The 22,492-nt window shown below is 45.3% G+C and overlaps 3 protein-coding genes across 5 annotated transcripts in view; 2 read left to right on the forward strand and 1 right to left on the reverse strand.

The window, feature by feature from the left end:
- The first annotated feature begins 1,259 nt into the window (after window positions 1-1,259).
- vrk2 (VRK serine/threonine kinase 2) lies at window positions 1,260-17,105 on the forward strand. 3 transcript variants are annotated; one of them, XM_068727656.1, is made up of 14 exons: window positions 1,260-1,316; window positions 2,150-2,306; window positions 3,737-3,792; window positions 5,603-5,672; window positions 6,453-6,540; window positions 7,484-7,592; window positions 7,744-7,836; window positions 8,460-8,592; window positions 12,676-12,796; window positions 13,022-13,080; window positions 13,935-14,092; window positions 15,567-15,713; window positions 16,289-16,473; window positions 16,681-17,105. In XM_068727656.1, exons 1-14 carry the CDS (start codon window positions 1,275-1,277, stop codon window positions 17,027-17,029), a joined length of 1,767 nt encoding a protein of 588 aa, XP_068583757.1. In that variant the 5' UTR covers window positions 1,260-1,274; the 3' UTR covers window positions 17,030-17,105. The 3 variants fall into 3 exon arrangements, with proteins under 3 accessions (XP_068583757.1, XP_068583766.1, XP_068583775.1); XM_068727665.1 differs by having other exon boundaries at window positions 1,276-1,537; XM_068727674.1 differs by having other exon boundaries at window positions 1,276-1,426.
- fancl (FA complementation group L) overlaps window positions 16,546-22,492 on the reverse strand; it is a 22,099-nt gene continuing 16,152 nt past the window's right edge. Inside the window, exons 8-14 of the mRNA XM_068727685.1 lie at window positions 21,424-21,574; window positions 21,257-21,340; window positions 20,545-20,590; window positions 19,769-19,850; window positions 18,705-18,821; window positions 17,210-17,281; window positions 16,546-17,033 (exon numbers count right to left, since the gene is read on the reverse strand). Coding sequence (XP_068583786.1) covers window positions 16,998-17,033; window positions 17,210-17,281; window positions 18,705-18,821; window positions 19,769-19,850; window positions 20,545-20,590; window positions 21,257-21,340; window positions 21,424-21,574 — 588 coding nt within the window. The 3' untranslated portion in view covers window positions 16,546-16,997. The remainder of the gene's footprint in view (window positions 17,034-17,209; window positions 17,282-18,704; window positions 18,822-19,768; window positions 19,851-20,544; window positions 20,591-21,256; window positions 21,341-21,423; window positions 21,575-22,492) is intronic.
- LOC137878279 (octapeptide-repeat protein T2-like) overlaps window positions 22,009-22,492 on the forward strand; it is a 1,327-nt gene continuing 843 nt past the window's right edge. The window contains 2 exon segments of the mRNA XM_068718524.1: window positions 22,009-22,077; window positions 22,358-22,492. The exon segment at window positions 22,358-22,492 is cut by the window's right edge and continues 843 nt beyond it. Of these exon segments, the coding sequence (XP_068574625.1) occupies window positions 22,009-22,077; window positions 22,358-22,492 (204 nt within the window).

Consider the following 22,492-nt stretch of genomic DNA (forward strand, 5'->3'; position numbering starts at 1 on the left):
CATAGCCCACAGGTCAGTAGACGCAGCCTTCCGTTTCATCCTCTAGCACCTGGACTCCTCGGGAACCTACGCCAGGATCCTGTTTGTGGACTTCAGCTCTGCCTTCAACACCATCATCTCAGCTCTGCTGCGGGACAAGCTCCCCCAGCTGCACGTGCCCGACTCCACTGGCAGGTGGATCACGGACTTCCTTTCTGACAGGAAACACGTCTCTGACTCTTGGATCATCAGCACCGGTTCCTTCATCTTCCTGCGCTCCATCATCACCCAGGACCTCAAGTGGGAGCTGAACATCAGCTCCGTCACCAAGAAAGCACAACTGGAGAAGTTCAACCTGCCAAAGACAATGATGGTGCACTTCTAAGCTGTCATCATTGAGTCTCCATCCTCACATCGTCCATCACTACCTGATACACTGCAGCCACTGCCGAGGACAAGGGCAGACAACAGCACATACTTAATCAGCTGACCCTCCATGATTTGTACGCCTCCAGGTCATGGAGGGACGCCCCTCCCACCCTGGACACAAACTGTTTGAGTCACGTCCTTCTGGCAGGAGGCTGAGGTCCATCAGCTCAAAAACCTCACGCCACTGAAACAGTTTCTTCAACTGCAGTTGGGCTCATCAACAAAGCCCAGGACCCCCAGTGACTCGGACTCCTCAGGCAAATCATTTACACATCCCTGCACAACTGTACACAATGCAGACACTATAATAAAAGATTTGTTTGTTCATATTCTATCCTACATTTTCACATTTTTATTTTCAATTATGTCTAATATATAATATATTTAGTTTACTGTTATGCACTTAGTCAAATTCCTTGAATGTATAAAAACATCAATAAACCGTTTCTGATTCTGAAAAGGGTTTCAAATACGCTCTTCTTCTGTCACAAACTCCTACAGATTCATTTGAATGCAACAAGGAAGTGAACTCACAAGTATCTATACATCTATATCTATATCTATATATATAGATATAGATATAGATATATATCGATATATATATATATATCGATATATATATATATATATATCGATATATATATATCGATATATATATATATCATAAATATATAAATAATAAATAATCCAGGGTTAGCGTTTAATTCCTCAAATGTAGACTACAGTCAGGGGACTTGTCACGAGTGCATAATATTGCATATTTTCGCGTCTACTGTTTCCCTATTGGCTGGTGAGTTGTTGAGAAACTTTCTTCTGGCATGTCATTGGCTGTGCGGCGTGGAAGGCGGGACAACCTTCCGGAAGTGATGCTTCGTTTCTGTTTCTGTTTGAGACAGTTACGGGAGAAGGTAACATTCGCTGTAAAGTATTAATAATTAGGACAGGCTATCGATACATTCATACAGAAAAGACTCAACTGACGGCGTTACGTGACTGTACGGCTGGAGTTCCGTCGGAGGTCGGTCCGTGTGTTATCTCACGGTTTACGTCGTAAGACGTTAAAGACTCTCACTAAGTTAGCTAACGGTGCTTTAGCTAACGTTGTGCTGACGTCATCAACAGGACTCCGGTCAGTGACTCTCAGTAGAACGACACGCGACCTGATACCTGCAATATGAACATGACAATATGTATTTATTCTAAAACTAGTGTTAGTACTACGAAGTAATGCGAGGCAGAACATTTCATACAGAGTTACTCTCTGAAGATGTCATGTTGGCACAGGTCAGCACGCTGTACAAAAAGAGTATTTTTTTCAAAATCACTTGTATACTACTTTTAGAGATTTATCAAGAACACTGTCTTAATTCATTGAACCCAAGAGAGGTGAACATTTATAAATGTATCTCCTCTTTAAGGGCTGGACAGTGACGGAGTAGAGGATTTAAAACGTGTTTCTACATTACAGCATTCCAGAGATGTTCTAATAGTAATCAGAGTACTTTGATGTCATATACACTGCTCTCATACGGTTACAGCTGACCGTTTGTTTTCAATGATATGTGTATATGTGTGTGTGTGTGTGTGTGTGTGTGTGTGTGTGTGTGTGTGTAAATGTGTACAGGGCAATGCAATGTAACTACCTTTTTGTTGTGAAGTTGAGTGAAAGAACTTTGAGTGGTTTGGGATCACAGCCACCTCAGAAAATGTAATGTTATATTTTCCTAATTTTGTCTTACAGATACATTCTGAAACATTCTATGCTGTCATGGCACCGCCAAAAAAGAGGGCGTTGCCCAAACCGCTACCAGAGGGGTTCATACTGACGGACAGTGAGAAGAAGAAGTGGAGGCTGGGAAGGATGATTGGTCAAGGTGGCTGTGGGCTGATCTATCTTGGTAATGAAACCACATGATGGTGTACACACACTCTATACAGTCACATGAAGGTGTACACACACTCTATACACAGTCACATAAAGGTGTACACACACTCTATACGCAGTCACATGAAGGTGTACACACACTATACGCAGTCACATGAAGGTGTACACACACTATACGCAGTCACATGAAGGTGTACACACACTCTATACACAGTCACATGAAGGTGTACACACACTATACGCAGTCACATGAAGGTGTACACACACACACTATACACAGTCACATAAGGGTGTACACACACTATACGCAGTCACATGAAGGTGTACACACACTCTATACACAGTCACATAAAGGTGTACACACACTCTATATGCAGTCACATGAAGGTGTACACACACTATACGCAGTCACATGAAGGTGTACGCACACTATACGCAGTCACATGAAGGTGTACACACACTCTATACGCAGTCACATAAAGGTGTACACACACTATACGCAGTCACATGAAGGTGTACACACACTATACAGTCACATGAAGGTGTACACACACTCTATACAGTCACATGAAGGTGTACACACACTATACACAGTCACATGAAGGTGTACACACACTCTACACGCAGTCACATGAAGGTGTACACACACTATACACAGTCGCATGAAGGTGTACACACACTATACACAGTCACATGAAGGTGTACACACACTACACAGTCGCATGAAGGTGTACACACACTATACACAGTCGCATGAAGGTGTACACACACTATACACAGTCGCATGAAGGTGTACACACACTCTATACACAGTCGCATGAAGGTGTACACACTCTACACAGTCGCATGAAGGTGTACACACTCTACACAGTCACATGAAGGTGTACACACACTCTATACACAGTCGCATGAAGGTGTACACACACTCTACAGTCGCATGAAGGTGTACACACACTCTACACAGTCGCATGAAGGTGTACACACACTCTATACACAGTCGCATGAAGGTGTACACACACTCTATACACAGTCGCATGAAGGTGTACACACTATACACAGTCGCATGAAGGTGTACACACACTCTACACACAGTCGCATGAAGGTGTACACACACTACACAGTCACATAAAGGTGTACACACACTCTACACAGTCACATAAAGGTGTACACACACTCTACACAGTCACATAAAGGTGTACACACTCTATACACAGTCACATAATGGTGTACACACTCTCTATACACAGTCGCATAAAGGTGTACACACTATACACATTCACATAAAGGTGTACACACTCTATACACATTAGTGCTCTGTACAGTGGTGTCTTCATTTCTTCCTGGTTTTGGTGACAGTTACAAAAAACAATCCAAAGAGCCTGATGTAGTCCAAGAGTTAAACATAACTTAACACACTTTCTTCTGTCTTTTGTTGTCCCAAAGCCTCCCAAGATGTGGACACACCTGTTGCTGCAGACACTGACTTTGTCATAAAAGTGGTGAGTACATCTGGGCTGCACACAGACAGACCATCCATCTTCAAAGTTGATGCTGTTGATACTGCAGGATGCTCTTACTGCACTCCTTCCTGGAAGCAGAAAGCAGCTGTACACATGCACAAGTGTTGATGGCACAGTGACGTTTCCTCTGTTCTGTTTTTGTTTCAACTTCATCAAACGTCACGTGATGTTTAGTTAAACGTCACTGTGAGACAGACGAATAAAATGAACTTTGCAAAATGGAATGTTAATTAGTGCGATGGTCCCTCCTCTCTTTGGCACATGCGCTTCTGTTGAGGGGAAGTAGAGCATCCTAAGCTAGGGTTAACCCTAACCCTAGCTTAGGATGCATGGATGCATCACTCGTTGCTGGACTGTAATGTCCACTTCCAGTCAACTGGTGTGAGAGAGCCTCCAATGGTTGATTGAGTGAATAGAGTGAGACTGGAGTGGCGGGTTTATTTCAATATTCAGAACCAGACTTTTAAGTTGTTGTCCTTTTGACTCTTTTTGTACAAATGATATACTATAAAGTTCAGTTGAGGCTAATATGAGGCTTCAACAGTTGCAGCAGTTCTCCCTCTTTGTGTTACTACAACTATGTCGCATCTCAGCTAGAAAGACTCAAAATACACAGTAGAAGTACACCATTACAAAGGAAGCTGCCAGGGATGTGACCTGAAACATATATATATATCTATAGATATCTATCTATCTATCTATCTATCTATCTATCTATCTATCTATCTATCTATCTATCTATCACTATACAGTGTATGTATTTTACATTTTACAACATCTGGATGATGACGACACATCTCCTGACAAAGAGGAGAAGGAGAATCTCTCTGTATGTACATGTGAGTACGTTCTGCTTCTGACGCAGTGACCGGTTAACCAGGTGTGGGTTGTTAAAGACTGTCCTCAGCAGTCTTAGGCTTCAGTTAAACTGAGCCAGCTAAAACAACTTCCACCTCAACACCATGTGACATCATCCGGCAAAGCACCAATCAAATATGTTTCAGGTCACAACCCTGGCAGCTTCCTTTGTAATGATACGTTCTACTTCTCTCCTGTCCTCTCCTCCCTTCACCACCTTTCTCTCTTTCTTCTCTTCTCTCCTCTTTCTTTATTTGTTCTTTGGTGTTTTAACTTGTTTATTTTATTTGTTTTGATTTATTTGAAGTTTTTATTTTTTTGCCCATTTTTGCTTTTCAAATGATGTTTTAGAATGTTTCTGTTTTCACTGAAATAGTGAAATAAAGGAACTTTAAAACCCCAAAACCCCTGTCTTCTCCTCTCATTCTTCTCTTCTCTCCTGTCCTCTCCTCTCATTCTTCTCTTCTCTCCTGTCCTCTCCTCTCTTTCTTCTCTCCTGTCCTCTCCTCCCTTCACCACCTTTCTCTCTTTCTCCTGTCCTCTTCTCTCCTCCTTCTCTTCTCTCCTGTCCTCTCCTCCCTTCACCACCTTTCTCTCTTTCTCCTGTCCTCTTCTCTCCTCCTTCTCTTCTCTCCTGTCCTCTCCTCCCTTCACCACCTTTCTCTCGTTCTTCTCTTCTCTCCTGTCCTCTCCTTTCTTTCTTCTCTTCTCTCCTGTCCTCTCCTCTCTTTCTTCTCTTCTCTCCTGTCCTCTCCTCTCAGGTGAAATACTGTAAAACAATCCACAACCGTTTATTTTTTCCCTGCTTATCATTTAGGACACACATCACAGCCCAGTTTGTGATGTGTAAGACGTGTTTTGGACATTTTCTCGTGGACTGGTGCTTCTTTAACCTGTGGTAATGAAACTGTTCGTGTGCCTTCATGTGCAGGAGTCCCAGGAGAACGGCCCCCTGTTCTCGGAGCTCAAGTTCTACCAGAGGGCAGCCAAACCGGAGAACAGTGAGTAGCACCGCCCGTCCGGCGTCCCGGCAGCTCGCTGGAGCACGAGTGTGTTTGACTGATGAAGTGGCCGCAGACACAGAGGCTTTGCCGCCCGCAGCACAGTAATTAATAATAAGCCAAAGCAAACATGCACCTCAGTGGCAGTTACCCCCCCCCCCCTCTCTGCTGCTTGTCTGAGTTCTCCAACGCCTTCGTCTGGAGAGGCGTTGGAGAGAGGGAGCCACTCACACGTAATGATGCCCGGGCCTCCGCTGAGCCCCTGACCACCTGCCAGCCTGGTCGGGAGCCAGTCAGGCCGGCCGCCATGAGCCCTGAGCCAGGCTCGCTGCTTTGTTTGAGGGCTTCTGGGTGTGTGTTTGCAGTTGTGTGTACCTCAATACTGTACGATTGATATTTGCATGCATGCATTATTACACTTACAAGGACAAACTGGTATTCTGGACAAAACTTTTGCCTACTTTTTCGTAAAGTTTAGGGGCGTTTATTTAGACTTTTCTTGGAGGTGTTAGACTGGGAGTCGAACATAGATGAAGATTAGACTCTAAAAATATTCTCTAAAATACTCTAAAATAGTTGAATAGTGATAAGTAACAACAAAAGTTCATCTAGTTGCCATCATCCCCTTCAAACTGATTATCAGAACCACTGAGCAGTCCCAGGCACCAATGTAGTTGTTGGTTTGACTCCACTGGTTATTCAGTCTTCTCAGACTCCACAGGAGTGTTGGAATTAAATGCACACATTGACATAATTATCTCTCTTCTAATCTTGTTCCAGTGCAAAAATGGAAGCGAAGCAGGAAACTGAACTTCCTGGGAATCCCAACGTACTGGGGAGCAGGACTCGCTGAATATAATGGACTCAGGTATGGGACGTTGACCATAATGCACACCTGCCCCCCTTTTTAGTGTAAAAACAACCTCTGCATTTTATATTATGGGTTTGTTTCTAATATATTGCGTCTTAAGATGCCATCACTATTCAAGTGGAGGATGTTGTTGTGACTGGAGCATTTGGATCAGGGGTAAACGCACGCATTGTGATCTGATCAGCACATCTGAATAGAGAGACGTCACGCCCCTTCCGGTGTCCCCCATGGGACACCTGAATCCATAAAGTCACTGGTCGCTTGTACATCAGTGCTCTCCCTTTCACATTTTAGTTTTCTGGACCTTTGAGCTGATCTTGGACTGTGGGTTCCTCAAGTGACACCAGCGTCAGCTCGTCCATCATTTCTGTTTTCAGAGATGACCTCCAGTCTTGATTCCACTTACACAGCTGAATCCCTCTCACACACAGACTGGGGTCACATTTTGCTGTTTGCTCTCCCTGTATGTTCAAAAATGGTTGGCACAAATGTTGGATATTTTAGAGCTTTTCTTTGTGAATTTTGTGTTCAAAATCATCCTTTTCCCCTTTTTTATTTCTTTACCGAGGTAAGACTTGGTACATTGGTAAGACTTGGTACATTGGTAAGACTTGGTACCTCGGTTAGACTTGATACATCGGTAAGACTTGGTACCTCGGTAAGACTTGGTACATTGGTAAGACTTGGTACCTTGTTGAGACTTGGTACCTCGGTAAGACTTGGTACATTGGTAAGACTTGGTACCTCGGTGAGACTTGATAAATAAAGGGTGCTAAATGTCTGATTCAAACCGTGTTCTTCTGGTAACCTGTTTTCTTTTTTTTTTAACAATACTGTCAAACCAAAGAGCCGTCTATTTATCAGGAATTAGGAGCTGAGATGTTATTCAGAACCAGGAAAAGAGAAAGATGTGGACCTCTGATCTTCTTCTTCCTCTCAGGTATCGCTTCATGGCCATGGACCGACTGGGCAGTGACCTTCAGAAAATCTGTGAGCGCAGCGGCGGTCGACTGAAGAAGGCCACCGTTCTCCAACTCGGTCGAGGACTGGTGAGACCGTCTTCACGTTCAATGTTCATTGATTGTCGTGTGAAGAAGCTGGATCTGGTCTGATACTGAGGTGGACAGAACTGACCTCTGACGTTCACCTCTAAACCGTTCCATTATTCTTCTCGAGTGTGTATTCTCTGTCTTCTGCCAGGTGGATGTACTGGAGTACATTCATGAGAACGAGTACGTCCATGCTGACATTAAAGCTGCCAACCTCATGCTTGGTTGCAGAGACCCTGAACAGGTCAGTCCACAGGAGAGCTGCGCTTATTATCTTGTGTGTGCATAAGAAGCATCTTTTTCAGCCGCAGGAACGAGGAACTCACCTAAATTCAGGGGAGAGTATTCCTCTTTGATTGATAACAAGTAAAAGTGAAGCTCAACTTCCTGACTCATTCTAAAAAGGACAGAGAAGAAAAACAGAGCGAGATGCTGTAAATGAGAGGAACAAAAGATCTTTTCTAAAGCACAAATAAAGAAGCATCAAACACTCAACAGGTGATTAACCGTGGAGACAGATCCTCTGCATTTCATTCATATCATCCAACGTGCTTCAGTACTTACTACGCAGCAGTGAATGACGCTGCAGTGAGACACAACAAGGGTTCATTTGTATAGTCTGTGTAGATGAAACACTGAACTGCAGAGTTTGTTCACCTTTTGGCCCCCAGCAGTCAGTCTCCAGGTCTTTAGGCCTCTCTTGAAAGTAGGCCTGAGACTAAACTGACCAGGTGTTGTGAGGTCTGCTCCATCCTACACAATACGCACTTTATGTATAAAACGCAATCACCGGCTGTGCTTCTGTGTGCAAATTCTGAATTCCCTTTATTGTGTGTGTGTGTGTGTGTGTGTGTGTGTGTCCTGTAGGTCTATCTAGCAGACTATGGGCTGTCCTACAGATACTGTCCTGATGGAGTCCACAAAGAATACAAGGAGAACCCCAAGAAGGGTCACAATGGAACCGTGGAGTACACCAGCCTCGATGCCCACAGAGGACTCGGTAAGCCTTCCAGTTCATGAGCACAGAAGCTGCTCACACACACACACACACACACGCACACACACACACACACACACACACACACACACACACACACACACACACACACACACACACACACACACACACACACACACACACACAACACTCAAGACAGTCCGTCAGCTGGTATCCGACATCTTCTGTCCGTGCTGCACGTCCACCAGGAGATTAAGATTACGCCGATACCCCATCCAGCAATTTAGGCTGTGTTGAATGCACCTCTGATACTGGCATCGGAACAGCCGTTCTATAAAAATATGTATAAATATATCATATTTATATTGAAAGAGTTATTGGCGAAGAGTTTCCTTCACAGCACGACCACACTCTGAAACATTGGGGACCAGATCTCCCTTTGTTCAGCCAAAGTCTAGATGAACCTTCAGCAGCCGAAGCAAGACGGGGACTTCCAAAGTTCTATTCTTTCATCTCCAAGTTCCTGCTTTTTCACATTCTTCCTGGTTCTGGATTTGTGTTTCCTTCCTGCAATGAAGCTAGACACAAGCACAGGACAGAGATACCCAGAGATGTCGTGAGTGATTTTAGTGAGTGTAGAAGAATGGCAGTATTTAGGTATTCTAACAGTATCTACATTAACCCGACCAGAAGCTCTGTCCTTTGCGGTCCGTGTTCGTCGATACGTGAAGCGGTCCGGTCTCTCCGCCCCGCCGCCCTCGGCTGATATTGGGAACACATTAACTGGTAAATTGCCTACATGCTCCCTCTCTTCATTGACCGATCGATTGTCCGTCCGCGGCCCCCCCTCGCCGAATCCCCCGGCGCCGTCTCTGTTTAACAATTCCCTAATTAGCCGGAGTCATAACCTGCATCGTGTATTCATCCGCCCATTAATTAAGGGCTCTGGTGTCTGGCGGAAAGGGAGGCTCGAAGCCGCAGATAACCTCCGCGAGCTCCACGCCGACCGGCTCCCCGCCGCTCCCTCCGGTTCGATACCGTGAGTTAGCTTCGGCTCAGGCCGCCTAATCGCCGCCGCGGCGTTTCTATCAGACGGGTCGATGGGTAAAAGAGGGGCAGAAAACGTCCTGTCAGCAGCAGCTATCACATGGAAGTCATGTCAACTCTAATGTGACTGTGAAAGGAGCGGGAGGAGAGTCCATCACTCTGCTTATAGCATGTCTCTATCATCATAGTCATAAGCACTTCTAAATATTCATAAGATGTTATTCCCTTAGATGTAATACTGTTCATAATGCATTACACTTGAAGTAAAACATTATTTTACTTTTGTGATTTATTTATTTAAAGCAAACAATGACTGCTTAGCTTATAATCACGTTATAATCATTTATTGTATTATAATAAATGATAATACACCGCGGTACTTAAATGTCACTGAGTGACCAGTAATTATGGAGTATTATAATAAAACCTGTAATGTAATAATAATAATAATAATGACTGTAATAAAACCTTAAAGTCCTTACAGAATGATTCATGTGAGACGATTGTTATAAGGCATTACGAATGCTTCTAGCTATAACAGCGCTATAAGCAGGTTATAACACATGATATCTATGAAGCATCATAGACACAGGTGTCATAGACGGTGTGACTCCGCCTCTTTCCTGACGGATGCAGTGAGGAAGAAGAAAAGGGTTCGACGTGCATCTCTCTGGATATCGTCATCTCTACACATCTCCCGTCTGCTCTCCTCCGACCCGGTGCCGGCGATCCGGCAAAAAGATGTTGACAGGTTGCCGTGGCGAGGTTGGGGCCAAACGCGGGCCTTTGAACCTCCGGCTAAACGGCGTAATTAGCGGCGTCCGGCGGGCGGGAGGCCGTCTCCGAAACGACGGGACTGCGAAGCAGGAGGGTTAAGAGCGTGACGCCCTGGAACCTGAATAACAATAGGAGATAATTAACAACAACGCCTTCCTGCCGACGGCTCCCCCCGGTGTTCATCCATCCTCCGTCCTCGGAGAGCCGATGAAGTGTGAATGCACGTCTCTGCCGTTCCTCGTTAAACACAGAAGAGCGGACGCTCACAGCGCTACTCTGAGCCATGATAACAGCCCAGAGCACGCACAGGGCAGCGCCGCCTAATGCCGCCGCTGATCTCTTTAATTGTTCATCTATCACGGCGCTCTGGGAGTCCGGTCAGTACCACGTGTATTTTTCATCTTTATTCTACTCTTAACAGGCTCTGAGCAGCGATGGAGGTAACGCTGACTTCATGCATACTTTACTGCAGACCTGACTGTTCATCGGAGCCGTTGAGCTGGAGCGTTTGGACCCGACGGATAGTTGACGCTCGGTGCCGGTTCTACGAGTAGAAAGAACCCAAACCCATATTAATCAAGAATACATCTCTATGAAGCCCCACATGGTTCTGTACCCTCAAAGTTGAGTCGCTGTGAGCTTTGTGATGGCGGCCCGACATCTTCTGCTATTCTCCTCTTCCTCATTGATTGTCCAGCCCCCCCCACCCCCCCGCTGGGTCCGAGCGGTTCTGCGTTCCCCTCTGAACCCCGGTGTGTTTCTTTATTCGGACAGCAGTGATTTCCTCCTCGCGTGTCGAGAGTCTGTCCCTGCGCTGAAGACCCAGCTCCGATGACCGCGATAAACAAATCAAAGGAATCGAAATGACTTCTAATACACATTTGTTTTTTACCGTGTAATCAGATTACCTCTGTAATCTGGTTGCGTGTGGCGGTGACCACGCTCGTTCTTCGGAGCTGTGGAGGATCAATGCCGGCCGCGGCTCAGGGAGGACATTTCTCCCCTCCGATGGAGCCAGTCGATAGGTAATTTCTCCGGAGACGCGTGGCAGCCGTTACAGTATTGAGCTGCTCAGAGTCCCCGGGCTCGACCCCTCTGGATGGACTTGGTCGACAAGTATTGATAGACCTCGCGCATTAATGTAGACCCCTGCAATCACAGGCTCACAATAAGACGCAGGACGCACTCCAGACCTGTTCCTTCAGAAGTCTCACACACACACACACACACACACACACACACACACACGTCTTCATCACTTCCCTGATGTTACATTCTGTCATACCTGATCACATCCCTGGCATTATTTTTTTGGTTCTTATTCGTGGAAAGCCTTCGTACCCTCGGGGGTTACACAGCTGATCGCAGTGCTCTTCATAATGAAAAACCTCGGAGTCAGCGCTTCTTCAACGCTCTTAAAGTCACTTTAGATGAAAGAAGAATGTGTCACTGCTTTGTGAACATACCACATAAAACACAAACACGTCGCATTCCATGAATTCTTCTGCCTCAACAAAACCTGGCACCGTCATTACCGGGGATTGCCCCCCCCCCCCCCGATAAGATGGTAGTAAATACCCCGAGTGTGGATAAGGTCTGGAGTTAATGGTTCTGCTCTCGGTACTTTACAAGTTACAGATGTCTAAACCTCCTCTCTGTGTCTTCATGCTTCACTCTGACACAAACAGCAGAGTTCATCTGGTCCGCTCACCTTAACAGAAGTACACCACCGTGGACTTCTGTAACGCGCTCGGACATTACTATGTTTTACGACCACTCGGTGTCTATGATGGCGAGAGAGAAATATCTATTTTTTCTGTTTTGGATCTCGCAAGGCCATCCGGTTTCACAAAGCAATCCGCCGTATGAAGAACTAGCTGTCGGAGCGCTCCGGAGTGCTTTCTGTCGTAGCGAGCAGCGCGATCGTCATAATCATCACGCTGCGCCTTCTAATCTCACCGCGTCTCGGCTGAGTCCATCACGCGGCCTTCTCCAGGCCCATCAAGAGTCCATCTCGTTGGGCCAAACGAGAGGCGAATCCTTGACCGCGCGGTTCATCGTTTATTCTAAACGCTCTGCAAACGTTAACTTCTGTCCAGCCTTGACTCCTCTGGAGAACGATGTTTGAAAAGATACGAGTGCTGCTGCTTCTTCATCTCGGAAAAAAAAACTAACTGCTGAGCTTTGACCAACACATCTGAAAGCTTTTACAATCTTCGATGGCGTCAGGGCTGATTTATGGATCACAGAATATCACTGGATATCATTTTCTGACCACCGTATCCTTTTGTCTCTTCATAGCTCCATCTAGACGTGGTGACCTCCAGATTTTGGGTTTTTGTCTTCTTCACTGGTTATGTGGGTCTCTGCCTTGGGATCAAATTCTCAAGAACCCAGCTCAGGTCCAGGAGGCCAAAGACAGGTAGGTGGTGATGTAACGGACCCCTAGATAGAAGAACTATGTAGGAGTTCATGCCCAAGGCCCGGTGGAGGAGTTTTCTTTGTATTGCAGTGAACGTTGTTGCAATACTCTAACGCTAATACTTCCAACACGTCGTTTTAATGAACACCCTGTAGGACAGGGTTTGTTCTTCCACCCCTGACCTCCGTCTCTCAGAAGGTTTCTGTCTCCTCTTGCTCTTCTCAGGCTGATGGATAATCTGCCAGACTCAGTCCAGCATCTGTCAGTGAGAGGAGCCAGCACAGGTGAGCGGGGCCCCGGGACCTCATTTACACTTCTTACGCTAAACCGTGAATTTGGGGGGAAAAGGAGGAGAGGAGGATCTCTGAGTCTAATCTTCTGCTCTTCTGAGTGAGATCCGTAGTAAAGGGCAGAGCCGAGACTGATTCAGTTAGTGGGCGACATGCACGGGGCTTATGGGTAACAGCTGTTCATTATTCTGGTGTGCAGGTACATTCTCCAGATATAAGAAGAATGAAAAGAATAGATTTCAGATGTCCTAGAAACTCTTGTTTTGGAATGATCTACCGTCTGAAAGTCAGTCAAGGGACAAGCTACAGTAGGATCATACTAACAGAACGGTTACACCCTGAAGTTCCTCTGCTTCATGGTCTGTTAGAGCACTATTATTTCACTATTATATTCAAGTACATCTCGTGTGATTGGTTCGCTCGCTCCACGTGAAAGAGTCTTTAGTCAGCCTTTGCGTGCTCGTCACTGCTGTGTTTCTCTGAACTGTTGGGGGGCCGTGTGGGTGGGGGTCCGCTCAACGATCACTGTATCCTCCATCTTGATGACCGTGAGAACGAGCTCGTACGTATTATAGTTATCCAGGTTGGGAGGTGTTTAATTGTCCCGTGGGGTTTGGTCACTGAGATGAATGAGGGCGCTCCAGACCACGAAGATCAAAACCTCAGAGGTCACACCTGTGTAAGGGCTCGGTGTGTGATGTATGTTTGGCACCGCTGACGAGGCCCGGCTGCCTGCCACAGATAAGAGAGGTGTGTGTGTGTGTGTGTGTGTGTGTGTGTGTGTGTGTGTGTGTGTGGATCAGACTTGTTTTGTGGAAGGTTCTCGATGACTCTGTTCCTGTCTTCAGACGAGGTGGCTGCATTCCTCAGTTATGTGAAAACTCTGGACTACAAAGACCAGCCAGACTACCAGCACCTCAAACAGCTGTTGGCCAGTGTCGTCACAGGAAGACTTGACTTCTCCAATCCACGAGAGCCTGCAGGGGACCCCCCAACCAGGGGGAAGGTGAGACCATGACGAGGTCAGGGTGTCCGTAGAGACCTCTGTCCACAGAACAACTTACAAACAGCTTCCTCGTTCCTTCACCCGGACACATCGAAGTAACTCATCGATGTAACGCATAGAAGTAACGCATTGATGTAACGCATAGAAGTAACTCATCGATGTAACGCATAGAAGTAACTCATCGAAGTAACGCATCGATGTAACGCATCAAAGTAACGCATCAAAGTAACTCATAGAAGTAACTCATCGATGTAACGCATAGAAGTAACTCATCGATGTAACGCATAGAAGTAACGCATCGATGTAACTCATAGAAGTAACTCATCGATGTAACGCATAGAAGTAACTCATCGATGTAACTCATAGAAGTAACTCATCGATGTAACGCATAGAAGTAACTCATCGATGTAACGCATAGAAGTAACTCATCGATGTAACGCATAGAAGTAACGCATCGATGTAACTCATAGAAGTAACTCATCGATGTAACGCATAGAAGTAACTCATCGGTGTAACGCATAGAAGTAACTCATCGATGTAACGCATAGAAGTAACTCATCGGTGTAACGCATAGAAGTAACTCATCGGTGTAACGCATAGAAGTAACTCATCGATGTAACTCATCAAAGTAACTCATCGATGTAACGCATAGAAGTAACTCATCGGTGTAACGCATAGAAGTAACTCATCGATGTAACTCATCAAAGTAACGCATAGAAGTAACGCATCAAAGTAACGCATAGAAGTAACTCATCGAAGTAACTCATCGAAGTAACGCATAGAAGTGCGACTTCAGCCCCGAGTCTGAGCAGAAAAGTAAGAGTGAGCTGACAGATGAAGTGTCTCGCTGCAAAAAGAACACTTATCAGAAGCTTAACGTTTCTATTGAAGACATACATCCAGTCAGTCAGTGAACACTCAACAACTTCAGCGTGGGTCACAAAGATGCCCGTTCCCTCTGTTGCGTCTCTTAACCCCCAGAGTGGAGAAACCTGGCGGCAGTAAAGGGGAGAGTTAACCCCCCCCCCCCCCCAATGAGTATGTCAGCCAGGTCTGAAGCTGGAGGAGGACTGTGATTCCCCTCAAATTCACCAGAATCACTTGTTGACCTCCTCGGGCCCAGCGAGCGCCCTCTCAATGGCCCAATTTGAGGAAGTTGATGACACGCACTTTCCCGCGGCGCAGGGCGTCTCCAATTATGCTCCTGATTTCCTCTCCGCTCCTCGTGTCATTTAATTTCCATGCTAAAGTGCCGGCCAGTTTGATCCCTAGTTAAACACAAGTGGCCATTTACCGGCGAGAGTAAATGTCAGCGGAGATAAAGGCCGTTCAACGGGCACTAGTGTGTTATAAATATATTACCGTGCTATGGGTGATTGTAGTCCTTTTATTTAAGAAGAAATAGTCAAACAAAAGAAAACTATATTTTAGTGGGAAATATGCAGATGAGATCATCCAACCGTTGTCTCCACAGACAGCAGGACGAGCCAGAGGACCCTCCAAAGCCAAGGCTGTGGCCACAGAGCTGGATGAAGAGGAGGAGGAGGAGGAGGTGAAGGCTAAACCTGTGCAGCCTCGCTACATAAGAGGGCCGCCCCTCACTACAGCTCAGTCACAACAGGTAAGGTCTGAACCCGTTCACCGGTCCACTTCACTGCATCACAAGGAGCCCCTGCCGTTACCCACGAGCTGCTTTTACTGTGATTCTAACTTTACACCTTGTGTCTCCAGACGCTCTCACAAGCCACAGCCTGCATCAGTGAAATTCATATTTATCTAAAAAACTTAAAGAAGTGACAGAAAGTGTAGCTCAGTGGAATCTAAAAGATTTGAAATTCCTAAATGAATATTTAGCTGATTTCAACAGTGTGAATGAGGCTCAGTAATAATAATAACACGTTAATGTTGTGTTCACACTACGAGCAACACGGCTGCCTATAATCTGAAAAAAAAGTATAGCATGTCGAAAAAGTCATAATGCGGCATATTTTAAAAAGTCATGTTGAAGAAAGTGATTCATAGTGTGGAACACACTCATATGTATATATGTTGAAGACAGTCCAACAAGTTACAGGTTTAAAAAATCGTATCAAATGTAAAGTGTAGTGTGCATCATTGTAGAAGAACGAGGTAATAAAGTGTAAATAGAATCCAGTCAAACATGTTCAAGAATGAACGTTGTGTTTCTGCTCACAGAAGGAAGGTGGAGTGTCGCCTGCTGTCGGCAGATCATTGCGGCCCAGACCAGCGGTGGCTTATGGAGAAGGTGACAGTGAAGAAGAAGAAGAAGAAGAGGAGGAGGAGGAGGCCAGACCCACACCCATTGCTGCATGCTATCTGAGAGGCCCCCCGGTGGGCCCCAGAGCTCCACCCAAACAGGTGTGAGTCTGCTGGTTTGACTGCTTTTATTTGTTGTTTAACAATAAATCAATAACTCCAGAATGGCCCCAAACCCAAGACCAGTACTTTATTTTGTTATAGACACACACACATATATAGACACACACACACACACATACATATATATATATACAAACACACACACACAGTAGGCATGTTCCAAAGAGCCTGAATTACCTCTTTGACAGAAAACTAAATGGACCTCGGAGAGACGGGAAGGACTCCACTCGCAGAGCAGAAAACACAGACCGCCGAACCAACCACAGCACAGGGAGAGACCCCCCCACCAGTACGACCAGGCTTCTCTTCAGGACCCCCTTCTGGACCGCCAACAACGGCCACGGACGGCGTCGCCGCGGCGACCTCTGCTGGGAACACAGACATGGCTTTGGTGAACGGGGGGGGTCTGCCGGGGGAGGTCCAGAACAGGAAGCCGGTCCCGCACGGAGCAGCGGACCATGGTCCTGGTTGGTCTTGGTGGGCGTCGTCCTGCTCCTGGTTGCTCTCAGGACTGCTGGGCTGACATTTTCACTGTGATGGGCTGAAATAGAGTTTACACATGTAGTGAAATGAAGGACTTCTATGCTCTGTGTGAATAAAACGTGTGACTGGATCAGGCTCAGGTGTTTCAGTGCTTGCTGTATTCACAGGTGTGCTGCACAGAGAAGGTCACGTATCAATGGAAGCTACTGACTGCCGCTGAAGGCTCACACACACCTTGCTGCAGTAAGGACACTCTCCGAAGACAACGTTGAAGCTCTGCCGGCTGGAGGGGAGCGCTCGCAGCCACTGAAGGGAGGAGGAGGAGGAGAAGAAGAAGAGAGCCCTGCATGAACGTGCGTCAGCCTCCATGTAGTCCTACTACTCCGTGCTGACACAGGAACCTTCAACATCAGCTGATGCACACACAAGCATCTGAATGTTTAAAATGACTTCCTGACACTTTCCCCCAGCGGTAAAAAGAGACGAATACAGAGGACTTCCTCAGAGCCTCGTTTACCGGGTGCTGGACCAGAACCGGCGCCGATGTTCTGATCCACCACCGTAGATGTTTGGAGACACCTAAAAGAATCGGTACCAGCTCAGCTGTATTTACAAGGTTCAGAAAATACCACAAATAAAATATATATATATATATATATATATATATATATATATATATATATATATATATATATATATATATATATATATATATATATATATATATATATATATATATATATATATATATATATATATATTTAATACATATATATATATATATATATATATATATATATATATATATATATTTAATACATATATATATATATATATATATATTTAATACATAAAATATATATATATATATATATATTTAATACATAAAATATATATATATATATATATATTTAATACATAAAATATATATATATATATATATATATATATATATATATATTTAATACATAAAATATATATATATATATATATATATATATATATATATATATATATATATATATATATATATATATAATACATAAAATATATATATATATATATATATATATATTTAATACATAAAATATATATATATATATATATATATATATATATATAAATATATATTTAATATAAATATATATTTAATATATATAATATATATATTACATATATATCAAATATATATATTATATAATATATTTATTTTATAAATAAAATAATAGTATTTCAGCTGATTTCTCACCTCAAAAATGATCAGAAGTGAATTAAATGATAAAATCCTAAAGTACATTTAGAGACCGTGTCGTCGTTCGTAAAGGGAAGCCCACCGTCTACGGCAACAAGAACACGAGCCGCTGTGGCCGGTCAGCGCCATAGCTAGGCTAACGTTAGCGTTCAGCTGGGATGGATCGGGTACCGACTACCACCACACGGCGTCTTCTCAATGACTGTTGTAATAGTTGCAATTCTCCCCATAAAGCATGCGACTATGACCCCGCCTCAGTGGAACCAACCAATCAGCCTCGTGTTCTGTGATTGGGTGACAGCTGGTGACAGCGGACCACGTTCTGCTGTGTTGGACCCCGATGAGGGTCGACACAACACCTCAAGTACGCTGCTTTAGTTTAGTCTGTGAAGGTTCTCAGAGAACTTGAACTTTATGAAAGTGAGACACTGATCCCTTCAACTGACTGTGTGTGTGTGTGTGTGTGTGTCTCCATACCTCATACAGACAGGCCTGGTGGAAGGGCTGGCCACAGCGGGGGTCATTGCACACCTGATCGGGGATGGCAGCTTCAAGGCAATAGGAGTAACAGATCCCACAGTCCACGCTGAAGCTCTACACACACACACACACACACACACACACACACACACACACACACACACACACACACACACACACACACACACACACACACACACACACACACACACACACACACACACACAGAGATATTCAGCATGGAGGCTTAAGATTCGGGCGGTCCCCTGTAACCACTTAGTGTTAACAGCCTCCCGGTTGAAGCTGGGTGTGAAACGTCGACGTCACCTGAACACCCAAACTTTCCCTCCGTCAGACTGGCTTTTCTCTCGTTTGCATTTTGGGCATAATGAGACGCTGCTGGCTCTCCATTAAGAGAGGGTGGCAGGTAGAAACAGAGACTCAACATCTGGTCAACTCTACTTTTCTGCACTCCTCTGAATGTTAATGAAGCTGAGGCATTAATCACCGCGGCGACAGCGGATAAACAACGATCTTTTAACCCATCCGCAGAGGGGGGGGGGGGGGGGTTTCAATAAAAAAAAGAGATAAATGGGTTTGCGTGATTAAAGCGATTTGATAGTGCAGAGAATTCTGCCATCTTTGTTATTCTAATGATCTTGTCTGTAAACAACCCAATTAAAAGGAGAATTTGTGCCCACCTCGTGGAACACACTCGCACTCGCACTCGCGCACACACACACACACACACACACACACACACACAACACACACACACACACACACACACACACACACACACACACACACACACACAGTAAAATATGGAAATGGACAGAAAAATAAGCAATAGCGAATGTCCGCCCCCTTATAACTCGAAGCTCAAACAGGAGTATGCATGCATAGATGTTCTCTCTCACACACACACACACACACACACACACACACACACACACACACACACACACACACACACACACACACACACACACACACACTTGAGGTAATCGTGATGGAACGGACATGTTTGAAATGGAAAGGGGGGCAGCCGTGTCACGTACAGATTTTTCGTGGGTGGCAGGTGACGGGAATTCGATCTCCAAAACATCCCGGAGGTTGAGCAAGACGCCGGAGTCCGGGTTCCTGCCAGCAGACCACAGACAGCTCCTTCACACACTAATTAACCACATGCAAATGAGCCTGCACAGACACTGGGGGATGATTAGGAGACTCTCACCATCGCTATATATACAAACAGGTTTTAAAAAAGCATCTCTGCTGCTTCAATCAGATGTACCATGCAGGGAGAAGATATGAAGCCCGTGGTGAAACACACACACACACACACACACACACACACACACACACACACACACACACACGTGTTTGTTGCTGAGTGATAATCACAGCAGTTGAACTGGTACGCATGGTTTCTATGTAATGGTGGAACTGAACTGGACGATACGCTCGTGTGTGTGTGTGTGTGTGTGTGTGTGTGTGTGTGCAGCCTGGTAGATCTTCTTCCTCCATTGCTGACCAAAAACATGTAATGAGCCACACTGTTGCTCCTTCATATGTGACAAACATGACTATGATATTGTTTATGGCACATTATATATACTATGGCCCCTAATACTGCCGCCCTAAAATATCATACATGATAATTATTACACATGAAACCACGGTAACTCGTCATATGTTTGAAACACAAACTTCAATAAATTCTAAATTTGTTTGATTTTGTAAATGACAGATTTAGACAACATGAAATATTATTTTATGAATATGATATGAACATTTGTCACTACGATATGAATGAATTATTATGTTGTCTTACCACAGGTGCATGTTGGCATTCAGCTTGTTCCTCAGAGGAGTCACCGCTGCAACACAACAACCATGAGAGGAGAGGAGATGATCCTTCATTAGTCCTGCAGTGGTCCATTAGGTGTTGTTGTAATAAAAGCATCTGCAGATACATTATAGTAATACACCAGCCCTCTGTGCATTCCTCACTCTCACCACTTCTGATTCCTAAATGCAGAAAGCAATATTTCTTAGCGACCCCTCGTGTCTGAGGTCTGAGGTGTGCGTGCGTTTAATATCTTTTGAGTCGCATTGCTAGGCAACAGGCTAGGAGTCACGTGACCTCGGCTTTACAGAAACAATGGCCGACGATTGACGGGGACTCAAATAGAAGCCGGGAGGCTCCGGCGTTGGCGTGGCGACAATGAGGACCGGTGACACGACAACAGACGAGCTGCCCGACGAAGACGAGACGGAGAGACACGGCAGCTCCCGCTCATTCACAACAAGGTGTTCACTTCCTGGTTGGTCGTCAGCTGACAGTTAGTGATGAAGAGGGTCAGGACAGTCAGAGGCTAACGTGCTACGCTAGTAGAAATGTGGTGTCGTGGATCGACCGCTCCGTCGTCAGTTGGCTCTCATCTCATCTGTGTCGCCTGTAATCCCTAGAAGAACCTTTAAGAAATGATTTACCCACAATCCTCGTGGCTTTACGCGCCGTACCGGCGTGTGCGGTGACCCACCGTGCTCGGCTCCCAGCAGGCAGCACTCCGGCAGCATCCTGGGGTGTCTGGGATCCAGCTCCACTCTGATGGACACGTTGGTTCCTGCGTGTGATATCATATGATCAGCCCGTGAACGCCGCTGTACTACTGGGTCACACGCATGAAGCCGAGATCGTTCTCCATACCGATGGCGATCCGCCTCGTGGTGTCGGACCGGCTGGGTTTTTCCGGCTCCAGAATCCAGGTCTTGCCGTCGATCTCGTCCAGGACTTCCCAGAACTCGGTCAGGGACTCCAGAACCAGCAGGAACTGGCTGTGAAGCTGGTCCAGAGTACTCTGAACAAACCAGAGCAGAAGGAGCACAGTGGTCACTTCCTGGAGGTGCTCCAACCAGCGGTGAAAGACCTCTTCTTCACTTTACCGGACAAGAGGTGTCCAAACTACAAATGTACTTTTGGTTATTGTAAGCTAGCAACAGTTTACAACTTAAAAGACACGTTCATACAACGCTGTGTATTTACCTTTAACGTTTCGCTTTATTTCTGGGAACATTTTCATGTATGTTATTAAAGCACGAAGCTGTAGCCTGAAGGCGATTAGCCTAGCTTAGCATAGGACTGGGGTGAAACGGTTAGCCTGGCTCTGTCCAAAGTTAAAATCTAAAGTCTTATTTGATCTCATTTCCATCTTCTCATCTCACTCTGAAACAACCCAAAATGCTTTGAGTTAGACTGACTACGTTAGCATGCTAACATGCTATAAAGGACACGATGCTAAGCAGGCGTAATGAATACGAGACACGGTGCAACATCCTGCAGCTCATCGAGAGCCACACCACTGTAAACAATGACTGCAATGTTGAATTCCCTCGACACTCTGGTTGGTTCTATCTGCAGTGGACCAAGTAGAGAACGGCCACACCAAAAGTGACCATGCAGCGTAAATGAGATGTTGAGATGTTTCAGAGTCGTGCTGCGCTACAGTCAAAGCTCACATGAAGCTCAGTGAAGGACAGAAGGCTTCGTTTACACAGAACCATCTGAGCAGCCGTCACTGGAGAACGTTTGGTTAGAGGGCGGGTGATTCGTCATCTGTCAATCAAACTCTTGCCGAAGCCAGTCGGGAGAGAGACAGAGAGAAAGGGGGAGAGAGACACAGAGAGAGAGACAGAGACAGACAAAGAGAGCTAGAGAGAGACAGAGAGAGATAGAGAGAGAGAGAGAGAGAGAGATAGAGAGAGAGGAGAAAGGGAGT

This window comes from Cebidichthys violaceus, unplaced genomic scaffold, assembly GCF_023349555.1.
Source record: "Cebidichthys violaceus isolate CVI_PGR_0920_01 unplaced genomic scaffold, fCebVio1.0.p SCAF_10, whole genome shotgun sequence".
NCBI lineage: Eukaryota > Metazoa > Chordata > Actinopteri > Perciformes > Stichaeidae > Cebidichthys > Cebidichthys violaceus.